The 19,720-nt window shown below is 39.4% G+C and overlaps 1 protein-coding gene across 1 annotated transcript in view; it reads left to right on the forward strand.

Moving 5' to 3' along the window:
- Positions 1 to 6,945: 6,945 nt before the first annotated feature.
- FAM19A2 (family with sequence similarity 19 (chemokine (C-C motif)-like), member A2) overlaps positions 6,946 to 19,720 on the forward strand; it is a 54,278-nt gene continuing 41,503 nt past the window's right edge. Inside the window, exon 1 of the mRNA XM_009327591.1 lies at positions 6,946 to 7,051. Within this exon, the coding sequence (XP_009325866.1) occupies positions 6,946 to 7,051 (106 nt within the window). The remainder of the gene's footprint in view (positions 7,052 to 19,720) is intronic.

Genomic DNA, 19,720 nt, shown 5'->3' on the forward strand with positions numbered 1-19,720 from the left:
TTGATTGGTTAGTGAGATATGAATAGAGAAAATTTAAATAACCGTCTGCAAGAGGATCACATGTAAGATATAAGCAAATACTACTGCTGTGATGATTAAGTGAATAGATAGTACCCCCTACAACTTAAAGCTCTCTTAAGCACAGAGACTGGGAGAGAAAGAGTTTAAAGCGGCATAATAATATCAGAGAAAATGATGTGAATTGGAGCCTAAGTACCTTCTAATACTGAACACTTAACTGTGAGAGCTTATTTCACGAGGGAGTAGGACATCATTGGGCAGATTAAAGATATTAGAATATCTTGGATGTTTAAATATTCTGTAATGTTTTATGTTAGCACTTAAAAACACAACGAATGGCATGTGCAGGTCTAATGCTAGATTATTACTATCAGTTTTCTATTTTCATAAATACATGGAAGTACAGAATCTGAATCCACAAAAATTCATGACATTTTCTTTCTGTGTACTTAGTAATGTGTCAGCATCAACATTCATCAGGTGAACGCTCTTTTGCTGGTCCCGATGAAATGACCGAGAAGGAAATTTTATGTATACACAGTTAAATACATCTGCACCGTTTGAGTTGAAGCTGTCTAGGAGGACAGTGTATTTCTTGTTTACTCTTTCTTTACTTTATTGCTTTCAGTTAGGTGTTGCATCTGAAAATTAATGAAGGTGAAAATTACAATCAATTGTGTCTACAAAGAACTGGTGTTAATCTGGAAGAAGGGGAGATCAACATTGATAGCAGTTTAGAGGGAAGGCCATTCATCAGTATCATCTGAGTTTTCAAGGCGATATCACAACCATACATATACCCTTTTGGAAGAAAAAAAGGTTTTCCCCATAATCTCTCAGGGTTTCTAGCTGTGAGGTGGCATGCAGCTAGGTGGCTAAAGCATTTTATACCTCTGGCAATTTAAGCATCCATGCTTATCAGATTTTGGAAACAATAATATATATGTAAATTTCATATCCAAGTGCTGTGAGATACTGTCGGCAAATGTAATCACCTGTATGTGCATCTGTCTCCAGTTTCCTGCTACTGGGAAACTAATTGCAGTGTGTAAAGAAAAATGTTTTTTGGTTTATTGCATATTTTCATATATTCCATAACTTTTTATTTTTCAGGTATTTGAGATATTTTCTTTTCTTGAAACTGTCTCTTCTTATAAAAGCTCACTCGCTAATTGTTTTTCAAGAACTCATGTTGTGTACATACATCTCTGTAGGGGAAAGTATGTGCTTAAATTTAAGTATGTGCTTAATGCACACTGATTTAAATAAAAGACAAGTATGTGCATGCATGTCAATCATATGACTAAGTACTTTTGGGAAGAAGAATTCATTTGCCTCAGTGTCTTAAGTCTTAGCACAGTAGCCTTTCAAAAGCCCTCCTTACGGCATTAGGCCTAAAATTCTTCACTCCGCTTCCACCGGTACACTTCAGCTGAAAGTAACAGTGACAACCTTACTGTATTGATCTGCCAACAATACTTTAACTATTTCCGAGTATTTCTCAATAGCGGGGCTAAGCTCTCTAGGGCTACTTATTCTGCTATTAAAAGATCCACACTGGTAAACAACAACTTTTTGAAAAAAAACCCAGCAAAACCCACCCCTTTTGCTTTGCATACAGAGATTTCCTGTGTGACTCCTATGTAAGACCTGCGTGCTTTGCTAGGCTACGTGCCTATTGTCTTTCTTTTCCTTGCCCACCTAGATCAAAGAAAGTAGCTTATGAGAACAGGTCTGTGTTTTTCCCCCAGTCATTTCAGAATCAGAATGCACTTTGTGTCTGTTACAGGCTGTGATGTATGAAGCAGAAAGAAGATTGATTTTCACAAGCTACCTTGTACCTGTAGTAATGAGAGTGGCAAATTACTTGTTCACTGAGCAAACATGACAGGAATGTCACAGAAGGAATTTATATATATGCAAACACACGGGGGTCACATCAGTGTTACTTTTACAGAGTGACCTTATCCACCAGAGGGTCATTTTTAAATCTGCATTAGCTTACACAGGAAAGGCTAAATAAAACTGCAAATACCTGCATTGCGTGGGATGTAGAAACTAACACAACTAATAAATAATGTAAGATTCAACACAGTACGGAACATAATTTAAATGCCTGCATTATTTCTGTACAAGAGACTTGGGGTCAGAAGTGATTTCTATTACTCATTTAGGGTTTCTCTGAAGTAGCAAACAAAATATTTGTTGTAAAAAGAAAAGTAAGAGAATGTGGGACTAATTTTCTATCAGGTTTTTGTCTCTTAAACATTTCATCAGGATTCAGTAGAGAAACAGGGTTACGCTTCTCTTTATGAACGCTTGCATTCACAGGATGTATGTGTTTGCAGAAGACAAATGGATCTTACTGACACAGAAAGTTTCTACATACGTAAAGCGGGAACGAATGAATTTTGAACAGCTTCACAGAAGCTGATGTTTGTAAAGAAAAGAAAGAAAAGGAGCAACAGAGAAAAATGCTGTTACTCCTAGGAAACAGATGAGAATTTTATTTGTGTGTAAGCTCTTAACGGAAGAATGAAAGCTATTATTTCCTTACATTTTTTTCTCCTCAACAATAAAGATTACATGAGGTTACACTTCACTTAAAATAGGCAAGCAAGGCAATTTAGCACTGGCCATACAATGTAAGGTAATTCCCATGTGATTCTTCTCTATTCTGAACTGTTGGAAAAGTGGCTGATCTCAAGCCCAGAAGCAAAGAAGGAAGAAAGTAGAAACTCAGAAGCTTATGGATGCTACATTGCTGCAGTGAAATTGAAAATACACATCTGCGCATGACAGTTTCAGTACAGCCGAATAGTTGGGCCACATCTGCTGTTGGGAGGGGGCTGACAGTGAGGTGGAACAACAATGCGGGAGACCTGTGCAACCTATTAGTGTATTCACAGTTTGCTTCTGATGAGCCACGGAAGCCAGGGAGAAGGATTTCTGCTGACACAGCAGTTTGTGAAGCTTCTCTGCAGCATCAGATGTGGTTTCACCCTGAAAAAACCTCTGCTATTTTTAACCTATTTTTGTCACTAATCACCAAAACAGTCTATTCTTGAGTCCACGATACTAGACTGGTGATGGTCTCATGGAGTGCACTTCGTGGAAAAGGAATCTCATGGAGCAAAAGTAACAAATCCTATGAATTTATTTGTTGTGTTACAGTGTTAATGAAGAGCTGGTCACGGCAGAGTCATCTCACACTCAGCCACCGCCTGTTTGAATTATGTGGCTGACATCTTTTTGTTTTATTTTGAAGGTGTCCCTGCAACCACAAAAGGAGCTATCTTTCTTTTTCCTTGTCTCTAAGCACATTGAAAAATGAACTCAAACATGGCAGCCTTTCATGTCCTCTTTTGCGGGAAAGTGCTGAGAATTCCTTGGGTTTATTTCCAATATGTTGGGGTTAGAAACCGAAGGAAATTTTTGTTACACATAAAGTTTGTATTTTTGTGTAAAATTGATTTTCAAATGTAGGCATCTCCTATAGCACAGCTATTCTCAGTTTTGTTCATCTTTGGCTTATGTGGCATTACTGAAGGCTGTAAGAATCACAGCGAGGGAGAGGTTCTGCAGAAAGGAAGGTAAATAGAAGAGGAAAATGTCTCACAGAGAAAACCATTCAGGTTAATAGCTATAGTTTGTCTGTGGAGGTCTGCATCACCTCTAGTAAAAGTAGACCTCATTTCAGAGCTCATTTGTTCTATTTAACACAGCCTGTTATGTTAGTGTAATAACAGTACGGTAATGGACTGAATTTTATTTCCTGGATGCACTTACTTGACATGGATCAGGGTTGCAAGAGGCTAATAGTTATGTTTCAGAGCTGAGGTCAAATGCTATCTAGTTCCAGTGTCTTCTCAGTGCTATATCATGGGCTGTTTTGCAAATCCAGAAAAAATAACCAGCCTCACAGTTTCTGAGCCCAGGTGATAATGCATGCGCCCAGATACTAAGCATATCTCATGGCCTCTCCTTGTTATCTAGCTCTTTGACTGCTTTGCTGATGAGATGCATCCATCCTAAGCCCCCGAGTTTCTTGGACCACAGTCCCTTCATTTTTTATTTCTAGGGCTGTATTGCTACAGCGTGGCGTCTGTGTGTGTAGCGGGACTGCTGGGAGCAGAGCGCTTCGTACCTTGTTTGTGCTTATGCAGCCACTCGTCTGTCCTTGGACTGACCGTTGTGAGTGGCCAACGCACACAACTGCAGGTCCAGTGTTATATTGCGTAATTAGTTTGAAACTTAACATCAACTTCCAACTTTTTCTCATTTGAGCTGCTGTAGGTTATGAATGCTTTAACTGCTGAGATACTTTTTTTGTACTTCTGCCGATGGCCTCTGAACTGTTAGTCCCAAGCTAGAACTGCTACTTCCACTGACTTTTCTGTTAATTGTGCCTATTATGGGAGTGCTATAAGACAAAGTTATGGTTTGTGTCCTTCTAAAGGTGAATGCCACAAATAAGTAATGCAGAGTAGTGTAATAGGCTTGTGGTACAGAAATGGTGTATTGTTTTTCTCATGATTGGAAAACCTGGCAATGGCATTGAGCCTCGATTTTCTGCATCAAAGCTGAAACCCTTTACTTTGCAGAACAGTCTCTTTTATATTCAATGCTGGCTTACTCCTCTTTGGTGTGCTGGGCTGTGGGCAGAGGTTTGTATCTTCACTCTGCCACCTACCCTGAGGGGCTGCTGCTCACGGTTGGTTTTCTTTCTTTCCCCTTGCCGCTACTGTTTTTCCTCATGTGTTTACATTTTCTGCTGTGCATTTGTGGCCAGCCTCGCAGCACAGTTAGTGAATCTGGCATCAGCAGAGTACAGGAAGGAACTGTATTAGATTCAACTTTGCTTAATGGTGCAAGTCCCACTGGTTTTGAGCAGTGTTGGGTAGGTGAGGAAGAAAGATTTGATTTTAATGAGATGACTTGGCACCAGCATCATAACAGGTGCAGTATGAGAAACCAGGAGTGAAAGAGTTAATTCATATTCTGTTCACAGAGATAGCTGTGAAAGGGCATACACTGAATGTGCCTTCCAGTTTCATTTTTTTGTTCTTATTTACAGTGACAAATAATATATTTCCCTTTAGCTTTGAGTGCTTCATAAACCTGGAGCTGATGATGAATATGCAGTTTACACTCCAAAGGCACTGGAATCAGTGCAAGAAGGCAGAGCATGGTGTGGTTCACAGCACACTGTGACCTCCACTGTGATTATTAATCAGTCAGGCTTTCAGGGGCACATCCACCATCCTAGATACAGCACTTGCTTACTCCTCTCTCTTTTTCCCTGATAAATGTGATATCTGAACCTCTGGGAAACACACTGTAGATGTGTGACTTCTGTCAAAGGATGCTGAGTTCTGTTTGCTCTGAATTCAGGTTTAAAAGGGTTTGGTACACTCCTCAGTGGGTTCTTAATTTGAGTTGTAGTGCTTTGTTACACACTGCCTGGTGTAGAAACTTACCGGTGCTTAACAAGATCTCATCAATCTCCTGGAGAGCAAGATTGGCAGTTTTGGGGGAAGTGGTGTGGTTACAAGTCTGGAAATCATGAGTGGAGTTGTGGGGTGTGTGGGGGGGTTGCCTTATCAGCATGTGGTGTTCTGTTAGAAAGCAATTTGCTCAGAGGAAAGGAATTGCTTTGAAGGAATGGAAAGAGATTTGGGACTTTGAACAGGCTACTGGTTAATTCTGTATTAGAGCAGTCTGCCTTTCAGAGTTGTGGTTGCCCAAGATAGCATTGTACACGAACAGAGTAAAAGAGATGCTCTTAAATTCCTTTGGGCTTCTTATGAACATAATCGGAGACAAATGTGCAACCATACTGAAGCAATGCATTTTTTCTGCTCAGAAAGGCACCCTAGTTCCTGGCATTACAAAAAAGCAAGAATTTTGTTCAAGTGATCAAATTTGCAGCTTTTCTAGTATAAATGATTTGAAATAAGCATCATCGTCCTATTGACCTATCAGCAGAAACATGACCATCATGCAGAGCTGTTTCTTAGCCAGCTCCCTAGGGCTTTTCTACAGAGAATGAAAAGTGAGAGAAGGTTTCATTATTATACCTCTTGCCACTATCTGCACAACTGTAATCCTTAAGCAGTAGAGCCTACGTTCCTGAACTTTTCTTTTTGGCAGGTGGAGGGGTATTTTGTCTTTGGAGGAGGTTACTGAGAAATAAGTCATGTGTTACCTTGTGCTTGAACCACTACGGTGGCTTGCTGTCACAGTGAAAACATCGCTGAGCAAGATGAGGGTAGCTGTGTGCAATTTCCCTTGGTGCAGTAAATCAAATCTTTTCATTACCCAAAGATATACAGGAGAGAGACTAGTGAATCCGCCCTGCTAGAGTCCATGTATCCAAACCACTCATGTCTTCATAACAGGATTTCTCTGTGGGAGGGTTGGTACGTGTGCTGGAGGTCTATTCAAATTTGTTACCGCCTTATGACTCGTGGTCACAATCCAAAAAGAGTTGCAATCCCAAAAGCTAAAAACTCCACTGCGCGGTCAGAGAGAACCACATTGACCATGACTGGCCCCAAACACACTAGTGGAACTGCTCTGTTCATCAAAACCTGCCACATAGCTGCACGGATTCATCCTTCTTGCCAGCTTTGGAGTCTGCTGTGGTTATGACCACTGCTTGTGCCTTGAGAGAAACGTGATGAGCAGAGGTGTTGAATTGTCCTGGTACTGACCAGGGTGGAGGAACGCTGGCAGACCAGAGAGGGAGGTTATATTGATGCTTTATATGATCTACCTCATTCAAAGCTAAGCAGAATTTAAGACTTAAGGGTCGTCAGCCAGACACTTATAAAAACTTCTTGAATTCTCCTTAAATTAAGACAATATTTTTTAAAGAAGTCTTAAGATAAATACTAATTTTTGTGTTTTTTTGTTTGCAGGATGAATAAGAGATACTTACAGAAAGCAATAAAAGGAAAACTGCTAATAATAATATTTGTTGTAACGCTGTGGGGGAAATTAGCATCTGGGGCAAATCATCATAAAGGTAAGAAATTCTGTTCTGTTCTATTGTACTGTTGTATCTGTGGCCTCTGTCAACAAATTCAGAAGTGTCCAGTCTATGAGACCTTTTTTCCTTATGCGTATTTGTGTCTCCTGGTATCGGGCCACTAATCGATACCAAAAGAGGAGAGTTTTCAATGGATAGACTTTTATTGATTTCTTGAGAATTTAAGTATTTCAGTCCCATTGTCAGCATTCTCTGATTTTAGGTCATTTTGTAATGATGGTACAGTTGAAAAGATGGTAAAAAAAGATGGTAAAAAAAATCAAATAATGAATACAGCTTGTCTCATAAAAATAGATATATCAGATAGCACATATGTGTGCTACAAATGAATTCCTGGAATGAAACTTAGAAAGAAATAATTTTTAGTAACATGTATGCTGCTACTGTGTGCAGTTATCTGTCAAGGCTAACTTAATGTGTGCTGAATGTGATTGTTTCGTCACCAAAAAGAGACCATTGCTTTGCAGTGTTGTCTGTCTTCTATGCTTCGTTCCTAACACAGGACCAGGAACTTCAGTAGCTTGTGACAATGTGAGATTTGTCTCCTCTTGGTCATTCCAGCCCTTAAAATGTATACACACCAGCAGAACCTGTGATGGTTTATTGAAGCTTGTAAAAAGGTCTCTTTTTTTGTGTGTGTTTCTGTAAACCCCTAATGCAAGGAACAAGCTCTCCGGATTCATGTACTAATATTTTCTTATAGGCTAATATAACTTCAAATGTGATCTGCAGTATAATATGATTTTGAAATCCACTTCTCATCTTCATATAGTGTCTGTTGGCTGATTATCCGCTTATTCAAGATCAGAATAAACTCTAACAACTTGGGTAAAGTAAGGGAGGGACATGTACATTACCGACAGCTAAGGAGTGGGATCCACTGGGGAAGGATTCCAATAACACCAGTCAGTGCATCTCTCTGTGTTCATGTACATTTTATAATGTTCCCTCTGATGACAGGATTCATAAGCAGGTACTTTATATATCTAGCTGCTAGATATTTTTCTGCTGTGTGAAGATATCTTTCTTCAAAATACCTCACTGATTAAGTACTTCAGGATGCAGAGGCACTTTCGGCAAAGTCTTTTGTGAGTTGCAATTTAGCTGCAGACAAAACAGATTCTGATGTGGTCCTACAGGCCACCAAAGATGGGCATCATGCCAGACAGGAACTGTGCTGACACCCTTTGCTCAGCCTTTGTTCCCCCTCCAAACCGGAATACGGATTTGTGCTGTGGCTTGCCAGTTTAATAATCTATTGGAAAAGAGCCAAGATATCCTAGCCTGGATTCAGAATTCTTTTGTCTTTGATTATCTTTCTTTAAAAATCAAAAAGTCCATCTCCAGATCATTTTGATTCCATCCACAAAAGCTGGTCAAGCTGTGTTTGCCTCAATCCAATTCAAACTTTGCCAAGGTATGCTTGCTACTGTTTTTGAAAAAATTATGACTAAAACCTATCACCAAGTATTTCATGAAAACAAATTACAATCCTAAGGACTATTTGGGGAATTGGTGCTTCATAATTGAGAATCAAATGATCCCCCACCAATTTTAGCTTTCCAGATATATTCATGCAAGGGAAACCCCAGCAGAGCTATACCGTTAATGATCTGGACAGTACTTGGCATTTGAGCCCTAGCCTTAGAGCAGAAATAACTTGAGAAATATTGAATTTTATGTTTTTAGATTAAAAAAATGTGCACATGTGCCCCCTGCAAAATCAGGTTATTAGCTGTAGGGACTTCCTTACATTCCTGCAAGTTAACAAAAAGCTTTGATTCTTTTTCTTCAAGTTGTAACTTTTCACCCCTTTAGCAAAATATACGGTCTTGTGGGGAACAGTAATAAGAAGCATGACTTGAGTGTTTAATTTAGAAAAGCAACTATTGTACATGTTCAGATTCTTTTGGAAAGAAAAAATATTCAGAATGATTTTGGCTTGTGGATTCAGTAGATCTGCAAATCAGCTGCGCTCACTGTGTATGGGGGTTTATTTTAAAAAGCACAAATCAGACTTACTCAGCTCAGCTACCACTGATTTCCAAAGAAACTGGGAGTTTAACTTCCCACTGTGTCAAAGAAAATCTTCCCCCTACTCTAACAGCAGAAATGGAGCTAAGGTGTAGTCAAGGAAAACCTGACATGTTCACCTTTGCATGGAGTTTCCAAATACTGAGAAATATGCGAGTTTCTTCAGCGATAATTATCCCTAGCATCATTAATCTTCATTTACGGAAGTCCTTATTAACATATTGACACGACAAACCCTAATGACGTTGAAGGAGCCCTTACAATTTCAAAGATCGATCATCTACATTTTAAAAAATCTTTACTTTCCTATTGACTTAGTCATATTATGCATCAGTGGCACCAACTCTTAAATGCATCTCTTTTTCTGAAGGCTATTGTAAAAGAAAGGAAAAAGAAAAAGCAGGAAAGATCATCAATGTGTGAAATATTGTTTAATGAGCATCCCGCTCTCCAGACAGACTTCAGCAGGGATATAAACAGCTGACTCCGACAGGCCATCTCTAGGCTCGTTGCATTTATTTCAGGGATACGGCACAAATGAGAAATCCCAGTCAGCAGCAAGAAAAACAGAGGCTGAGGCAGGGCATGGGGAACCAGGCTCTGAGGTCCAGTTAAGCAACAGCCAGGGTTACAAACTGGGATTTCAGATTACAGCTTTTCAGCGTCAGGTGCATGGGTGCCAAGTCCATCCTTCTTTCTCTTGAGAAGACTGGTTTGAAGACATGTCTGCTCCCTTTATCTTGGCTGGTTGTTAAAGTTTCATCAGTCTGGGCAGAAAGTCCAAGAGCTAAAAGAGATAATCACTCACAGTGTTAAAAACAAAACATAAAGCTAACTTTTTTGCCGTGCACAGGATTATGAATTCTCCTGTGTAGTTCCTGGGTGTGCACATACTTATATTCCATTTATTCTGCCTTCTGGAAAGAAACAGGAACTCTGCTTTTTCTTGTTCATTTTGCTGGGGACCCTGATACTATGGTGATGTGTGCCTCACCTGAGCACATGCACCGGTGGATCAGCCCGCAGCACCCGATCCATTTGTGCTGCAGTAGCTGTGTATGAGAAGACAAGAGTGGCATATCAATCTCCAGAAGGATGTTGTCAAGGTTATGAGTCTAAAAACTGATATACCTGGAGGGTGGCTGAAAGAAATCCATAGGGTATTTTATTATAAGATTGATCCTGATCCTCCTACTCATTGCTAGCCCTTGGAAAACAAATAAACCTGTGCAAACATATAGTGTTCACTGACAGATATGGCAGGCAGGCATCAGTTCAGCATCACCGCCTGTTTGCTATTTCTGTCACAGGGAACATGAATTGATTTGGTGACCATTGTATCACAGCCCGTGTTTAAGGTTTCAAGTGTTGGACTGGTCCTTTTGAGAAAGAAATATACTGATAGCCCCTTACAAGCACTTTGTAGACAAGAGGCTATGGTGAGACACAGTTTCTACCCTAAAACTAAAAACTCTTTCAAAATTCGTATTTCTTTGAGCTTTTTGTGATTACTAAGTTTTTTTACATTGATAACACAATAAAGTAATCTAAATAAATGAAGGGCACTTTTGAATCTGAGCATAGTTTAATATTCCTCAAAATACAAAACAATAAACTTTATATTAAATTTTAAATCTCTGGACAAAATAAAAAGCTACTTAAAAATATGGCTAATCATGAATGCTTGCTTGCCAGAAGGAATTTGTTATGGAACCAGAAAACACTCCAGGTGGATAAATAAAGTACTTGAGTAATTTTGGACTTGCTAGATGAAAAGGCATGATAATTTATTTTCATTTAAAAAATTCCACTCAGAAGCTGAACTTACTCATCTGATGCCTATCATACAGTTAAAACAAACTGAACTCTTTATCGTTTGTGGTGCAGAATTGCTGCTCCTACTTGTCTGTGAATTTGCACTAAATTAGAAGTCTGAGGGAATGTCCTGCTGTTCACAAGAAGAAAATGAATCTTGGTTTCTCCTTGCAGAGGAGCAGCTGTTCTGAAGCCCCGCTGAATGAAAGAGCCGCTGAGCCTCTAAAGCTGCTGGTTAGATCACCCTTCCTGGATGAGTCTGCCTTTCTCAGCTGCATTGCCAGGGCAGAAGCACTGCTGGCACGAGTGTTGTGATGTAGGATATAGCCTGTGCCACACATGTGCCTGGAGTTTGGGAATGGGAATGGGTATGACTATGAGAAGCAAGAAAACCAGTGGTAGCGGTAGCATGCTTCCAGTGATGCTGATGTGTTTTTTGACATGGATGGACTTTCACTAGTGGTCATCCTCTTCCTTGGTCACCAGGTTTCTTTCCTTTTGATTTGTGAAAAGAGTGCAAATAAAATGTGCAGGACAGTCCTGGAAAGCCTAAGGAACTGGCTGAAAATTTTGTCTTTGTGGAACAGAGTTAGAAATGGAGCTTAATTGTAATAATTGTCCCCAGGTATCTTATTTTCTTTGGATAACTCATTATTCTGTTTGCTTTGCAAGAGCTTTTAAGTCTTGTGTCTAGATTTGTCATGTTTTCTATCAGGAAAATGAACCAAAAGGTGGCAAGCCCTCAACAGGGCTCCATATAGTCTAACAAAAGTCCCACATGTGTGTATCTTTGAGAATGTAAACTTTTTTTAGGGGACAAAATCTCATAGTAATGAACAAACTCAATCAAATGTGATACCGTAGGCCAGTATGGGCAGTACTACGCCTGGATCTGGAGAGGGAGTGGAAGGACTTGTAGCCCTTGCAGACAGATGGGGTGGTGCAAGTTCGTTCTTTTGGCTTCTAGCGTTCAGCGGGGCTCTGTTAGCAAGTGCAGTAATGCTAACACTGCACTGAATCAGCATGTGAGGCTCCTGGCTCTGCCTGACCCTGGGGCTGTGGAATTGATTTGTTCTGAGGAGACATAATATAGCACTTTGTTAAAAGCTATGGTAATGGCCTGTGTGCATTGTCTCAATGCCCTCATGTCTGTTTCATGCACAAGGGGTGAAATTCACTGGTGAGTTAGGACAGCTGTTTAGATGGCTTAAGGGGTGACATATGTTGTGTTTATGGTTTTGTATCACTAGGGCAGTGCAAGGGATTTGAGGCATGCTGGTGAATCTTGTGCAATGCTTTGCAAACTCTTAGTGTTGTGAATTGTGCCTTAAAGATACCGTTGATCCTCTGATCCTTGCAATAGATTTTCTCCTAGCCAAACTTTCTGCTTACAGTTATCCACTGACTGATATTCATCTATTTGCCTATGTGTAACTCTATCACTATATGTGTGACTCCGTGTTCAGATGTCAGTATTTAAATTCCAGCACTGGCTTGCACTCCCTGGACTCCCACGACAAAACTTTATCATCAGAAGTATCATGTATTACGGACATGGGTAAATGTACCTTGATGTTTACTAAAGACGGTGCCTAAGTAGAAATGCTTCTGAGCACTGATGATTAGTTCTGCTTATCTGTCTTCCTGATTTGCTGTATGTTTAAATCTGAAGCAGCAGAGCAGAAGACATTGTTTTTCTTGTGCTGACTGCTTGCTACAGACCGAATGAAACTGTCGAGTGGGCTGGGAGAAAGCCTCCAGAGGACATGGGTGTTCAGGTAAAAAAGGAGAGAGACTAGCTTGCAGGAAGCCTACAGCAGGAGCAATGACTGGGGGACAGCTGCGAAGGTTGATGAAGAGACAAATAGCTAGCCTTTTGAGGTGATGGAAAGAAAGGGTCTTAAAGACCCAGATGTGACTGTGTTGAGGGGTTCTGGTCTGAGGGCAGACTTGGAAAGTAGAATAACTTATAATCTTAAACAGATTTATTATAAGCTCTTTTATTTCTGTTCAGTTTTACTCAGCACCACTGAATTTTCTCTGTTTTAAAATATTTGTGTCTAGTTTATAATAATGACTCTGAATTATTAGTCCTGCTGGAGTTTTAGGGTACTCTGTAAGAAAAGGTCCACCACAGACCTCCGATTGACTTTGATCTCATTGCATTTTGTATGAAAAATTGTATCAAAAGTTCTTGAACGTTATAACAACTGGAACATTGCAGAATATATGTAACCAGTTCTACTACTGGGAGTCACACTGGAGGTTACAATCATTCAGAAGGGCTGGTGAAGGACTGTATCAGTCCTTTACTCTGGTGCCTTGTTATTGCATTAAGACTGTGCAGGTTACTGACAACAATGTTCAGAAGCTTGGGTAAATAACTACAGCACATTGCAGCTAAATAATGCTGTCTAGTTTACTTTATTCAGGCAAATTAGGGGGTTGCCTCTCATTTTGGTGTTTGAGATCTACATTCCTAGCATTTAGAGTCACAGCGTCTAGATAAGAATAGCCCTAACTGATACATGGGAGACCTCTGAAGTATTCAAACCTTTGCCTTTTCATAGAAGTGCCTTCATGATGAAGTTACAGTATTTTAGTATGAATGTACCTTTGTCCTTTCTGTTGAGGATTTTACTCTGTGTAGAAGACAGCATTCGTAATGCAGAAATAGAGGGTGTTTGTATTCAATTTTAAAAGCAATAAGTACCCTTGGTGCAGAGGACAGAAACTAGATCAAAGACATCCCTCCTTCCAGATAAGTAACGACTAGATAGCCACATGCTCCTTCTTGTTCTCCTTCTTTCCTGAAGGAGTCCTGCTGGAGGTAATGGCATTCTTTGGGGACATAAGATACGTGGTTTGAAGCGCTCTGAGCTGAGAAGGGCACCGGACGCAGACCTCCCAGTTCCATGATATAGGCTGTAATATAAAGGGTAAGCAGCAGCAGTACCATTTTTTTCCTCAGATGGCACTTTTCTGAAGTGCCTGTGCCATAACATTCGGTGAGGGATCTGACCCTGTGGGTAAATTGTATGTGTTCAACATGCACCTTCTGGATGTGTGGGCCTGTCAAAGGATGTAAGAGTTCTTCTGCATATTCCCAGGTTCTTGACTGGAATTAGGTAGGAGAAAACTGCCTAATATTTTGATGAGGGAAGTTGCAAGCATACAGAGAGATGTGTGTGGATGCCTTAGGAGCTACCAGGTGAGGCTGGAAAATGTCGGTGGAGTCTGTCAAAATATTAGATGGAGGCATCCACTTGTCTATTGTCGATCTGTCAGTCCTGCGTCATCAAACTCTTTTGTCATATTTGCTAAATGTCTCAAACATGGGTAATCTTATCTCTTGAGGAATTTTGCCCAGAGATAGATTCTCTTAAATGCGAATGCTTTGTGTGCAGCTTTCACTAACTTAATTCTGAGTGTAATTAATGTTTAAATATAGAAACAAAGGAAGACGATAGTCATTTTAGCAGACATGGGGAAGAAAGATATTAGATGTTCTTATCTAGCTTGGGCTTTAATTGAAAGTTTCAGTTATATCAGGATCAGAACCTGATCCCAAAATTGCCATTTGCTTGAAGATAAAACAGAACAGTCAGTCAAACACTTTCATATCAGTATCTGTCACTGCAATCTAAAATGTTAATATCTGCTGGAATTCAGTAGATAACATTCCTTGGCCTTCTGCCAGGGTACAAAGGAAAATAATTTTCTCTGATTGCCAAGATGCCAATAGTTCTGATGGTTCACTGGGACATGGGTGCAGAAATCATGGCAATAGCAGAGTTACACCTATTTCTTCTCTGTGCTGCCAGCTCCATCACAGCAAATGGTTGTGTTCATTTTTGTCCCCATTCCCACCGCCACCTTGATGATGAAACTTGGCTGTCCTTGAGGCAGCCATGGAGAGAGAATATGGAGCGTTGCAATGAGATATCATGCATTTAAAAATATTTCTGTTTATATTTGACAGGTATTATGATTTCTTGATGTTTTTCTAAGACAAGTAAAAGGGAAGTGCATAGCAGTTCTTTATTTTGCACCTGATCTTCTAATCCCAATGTCAAATTTTTATTAGCTTTCCATGAGTGAGTACACAGGATCTTTTCCTTAAATACATTCAGATTTTGTGTTGTGGTGGAAAGGCGATGATTGCGCAAAAGATTGTATTCTTGTAAAAGTTACATACTTAGTTGATTTTACAGTTAGAAATGCCAAACTTTTTAACGTTTTCAGCCCTTTCATTTATTAGTAATGTTATCATCCCTTATATGGCTAGCTCACCAATCATCTGGTTTTTTAGCCCACTTCTGTTTTGGAAGATTAAGCTTTCCCTTGCTTTTTTGTTAGGAAAATATTGTAAGATGTTAGGACTGAAAAAACGTTGATAGTATGCTTACCCTGCTGTTACTTTTTCCTACCATGAGTAAATGTTGACATTTCCCTAATACTGGAATAAGATCTACTTTTCCAGTTTCATATTCTTTCAAATTAGTCCTGTTGATTTTTCATGTATACTAAGTAATGCATTCTGCTAGATTCCTTTATCCTTATGCCTAGGAAAACAGAGTGCTTACATTTGCATGCCACAGTTTCGACTAAATCCATAAAAATAGTATGAAAGAAATTGTTAGCCCCCTAGATAGTCATCTTTATTCAATTAGTCTTGGTTTAATGGTACCACTTTCTTGGATCTGTTGATCAGAATTTTCCTTGTTGTTTCATTAACTTGTTAAGTGCTCAATTAATGTAGCATATAGTGGCATATTATTGTTAGCATTTCCAGATTTAAAATATTATTTTCTGGGCTTACAGTTTTATTCTGAATTTTTCATTTGCCTAAATGTACATTGTGTCATAGATAATGTCTTAAATAAACTTCTCCTTAGGATAGGAAAGGAAAGCAATGGATGTTAGATGCAGTTGTGATCAGGGAGGAAGAGAAAAGGAAGAGAAGGACTGTTTAGTGACCTGGAGACTCCTATCACACACCATGAAGCAGGGTGCTACGCCACAATGAGCTGATGGGGTTGCTGCAGCTGCCTGTACCCACTCCCCACCCCCTTCTCCCTTTCTGGAAATATTTTTACTCATTGACTATATTGTCTACACTGTCTTTAAAGAGGATCCTTCCATTACAGACAGATAGTATAGGAGCTGTAAATGGGAAAAGCATTGCAAAATTTTAATCATAAAAATCAGAGTGTGTTTACACAAACAAAACCTTTTGAGGAAATGCCATTCTCTATATAAATACTTAATGTTGATAACAAGAGACTACTGAGTTACTTCAAAAGTGTGAATCCTTATGTGCAGGTTTCCAGCCTTGGAATTTTCCATGTGTTGTAGAAGAGCTGTGTCCGAATCTTTTGACAGCTTTGGAGCTCAGTTGGTAGGGTGACCTTGAGGTATATTGGAGGGTCATGACTAGTACAAAGTTTACGTCCAAGACCCTGAAACCAACTTTCTTTCGTGGAGAAACCAGGTAGATTTTTCTCTGACAACTTTGGTTTTTCCTGTCTTTTTCCTCAGAGAATCACTCATAAAATTTTATTAATGTCTTGGACTATCAAACAAGAATATAATTGAAAAGAAAATCTGAATAGTTTACAGTTTCCCTTACATTATGTTTTCTCCAAATTCAACATGTTAAGATCATATCATTTTTATAGGTCAAATATAATGGGTCAATATCACATTATAACTAGAGTCTGATCCTTAACAGTATCCAGATATGTAAAATTACTGTAACGGCAGGATCAGGGCCAATTCTATCTTCAAAGTCTAGATTTGGTTTCAGGTATGGAGGCCATATATCCCAGTGCTGGTCTTAGGGTTTTCTGCAGTGCCCCTCAGGCTTTCCAATATACATTCCATACATCCAACATACATTCCATACATGCAGTGATGACTGCCCCCTGTGTCTGCTGGTATCCACTGCACACCCCTGTTATCCTACTCAGGGGATTTCGCATACTCAGGTTGGCAGGTTTCTGCCTGGAAAATTGCATCCCGTGTGGAGATTATTTCTATAGCATTCAGGGGATATGTTAATCTAACTTTCATCTGCATTAATTTTCTGCTGATGATGTCTAAAGACTGTGCCCTTCTCTCTTGACACTCTTCACTGAATTTACTCTATAGCAGTGTTAAGTGATTGCTTGTACAATGTCATATTTTAGAACAGCTGTTCTTTAGTCGTACAAGTGCCAAGGAAATGTTCAGAAACAGTCAGCTATTCTGGGGAATAGCAGGAGAAAAATACTTCATGTGTTTTTGGGTAGCAATTTATACAGTTTCTTCCTGAACCAAATTTTTTAGTTCTGTTGTTTGGGGGGCTGAGGGGGATTTACCATTTTAAGGCTCACTGGGGCAGTCTTCCACTGTAGTATAGATTTGTAAAAGAGTCTTGTCTTTTTGGAAGATCAGGGAATTGATCTGAGCCCAAGCTGCACAAACCAACAGCTCCAAAGCAGTAAAGCCTGTGTCTGTATGCATGCATATGTGCATGCATATGCACGCAGAGATTTGAGAGACTTGGATGAAAGAGAAAAATGCAAGGTCATCACTGATGAAATAGCTTACGTGGACCATTATGGTGTTTTTAAAATGCTTATCATTTATTTATGGGAGCTTCACAAAATAGTAGGTGCTTTTCAAACATAACTGAAAACTCAGGGCATTTTCCACAATATCCAGCTTTAGGTGCTCTGAAACACCCTTCAGAGCTCATTCCTTTCACAAAGTGGGAACTCAAGCTTTCAGTGTAGGTATGAATTCTTCCCTGAATTCATATACCAAACAGTTTGCAACCTATTGGAAACCTTCTGGAACTTTTTGAAAGTCTCTTAGCAGGAGGACTCAGTTTGGATAGCGTTCTTTTATCTGCCTAATAATTCTTCTCTTGTGTCAGGGTCATAATGTCCAAATAAAATTGTAAAGGTCTTATTTTATTTCTACTGTTCAAACAGAGTCTCATGTTGCAGTTTGGAAGCCAGTGAAATTTGGTCTGTGATGGATTCATTTATATCTGCATATCATTCTGCAAATGTCATTCTGTTGTGTTAAAAAAGGTTTGGTTGTAAAACCTGGATTTGGCGTTTGCTCCATTTCTCCTTGTTGGGCTAAGATACACAGAAAGTCAGGAAGAATTCTTGAAATTTGCAGAGGGATAATACTGAAATTCTGACCTTCCCATTAAAGTGTGAAAGTACAATTTGATCAAGAGGTGGCTGTGACCAAGAAAAACCCACTTCTCCACATAGATGGGGACAAAGCCATGGCATACTTACTGGAGAATGGAGGCTGGCTTGGTGGTTTAGATGACAGAAAGCAGGAAAATCATAGAAGAGCAGCCTGCTTTGTGCAGCTTTCTTTAACCAGGCTGAGCAAGAATTCTGTCTGTAGTGATGAGGAGGCTGAGGCAGGAGCTGCCAAGCCTGTCTTGTTCTTTTTTTCCTCATAGATTTGTATAACTCTTGTACTCATATTGTTCTCAAGTAAAGGCAGTAGGCTTAGAATTCTTTTTGCAAAATACTTCTGGCTTCAATATCAAGTGTCCTTGAATGACCGAAGTATAAAGCTGAATGCGTGGGTTATTCTGGGTGAATGCAGAGCTGCAGAAAGGATATGCCCGAGAAAAGTGTTCTGTTAAGACCAATACAAATCTTGGGTGCATTGTGCCATCGTATTTTTGGGCGCAAGTTATTAGAATTGCTTCAGCTGAGTCTGTGCTCCAGGACCGTGTATGAAAGGAGAGCTAGGGCTCATAGGAGGCTGGCTGAGTTGCCGGGAAGGTCAGAATCGTTCTGGATCCAGAATTTGAACCCGAGACTATGTATGTGTCTGATGGGAGGGGAGCAAGGATGAAGCAGTTAAGCTTGTAATTCAATCTCAGTGAAAACAATGAATCATACGAAAGACTGAAATCATCATTAGATTTCTTCAATGAGCTGGAAGACTAAGGAAAAACAAAGTAAAGTTTTAAAAAGATGACAGAAAGTGTTGTACTTATGAACAACAAAATGAAAAGATTTTTTAAATAAAATACTTATTTAAAACTTTGCTCAGTTTTGTTATGTTATGTAAATTTACTACCGATAGGAGAAAAGATTACTGGTGCTAAACTTTCATCTAAGATGCATTGGCATGTGTCAGATTAACTGTGGAAATTTTGTGAAATGGAACCCAGAAGGTGTGCTAACTGCTAGACACCGCAGAGTGGAAAGTAAATATATTTCCAGTGAGTGAATATTGAGAAAATAAGCATCTGGAAGAAATAGGAATTTTGGATTCTTAATTGCATCATTCACCCCAGAACATCTGCCAGAGATATTAAGAGCAAATATAATTGTATCTGAGAGAATATATAAGTTTAAATAAGGAAGGAGGAAGAGTAATACTGTGCCATCTTCTTACACTGCTGCATGCTGTGCATATGAAGGCTGTGTAAATCTCTCCTTCTAGTTTTGGTTCAAAAACACCTTAGGAGAATAAAAATACAGTTTCCACGCCTATGTTTACCTTTTCAGAACATGGGAAAATCCAGAAAATCTCATTTATGATAGTAAATAATCCATATTTTTGCATATTTTGTCCCTCATCATAACAATACATAGTATACTAGAAAGCTGGGTTGCAGAAGACAGAGGGCATCCTGCAGAGGTTATGCCCTGGAAACATCTGAGAAAAGAATTAACCTTTCATCCTACTTATGCCACTCCTGTTCATAGTATAGTTTAGATGAGCACAAAGGCTTCTTTACTCTTTGCTGTCACACCAGCCCTG

The sequence above is a fragment of the Pygoscelis adeliae genome, unplaced genomic scaffold (assembly GCF_000699105.1).
Source record: "Pygoscelis adeliae isolate BGI_AS28 unplaced genomic scaffold, ASM69910v1 Scaffold113, whole genome shotgun sequence".
Lineage (NCBI taxonomy): Eukaryota > Metazoa > Chordata > Aves > Sphenisciformes > Spheniscidae > Pygoscelis > Pygoscelis adeliae.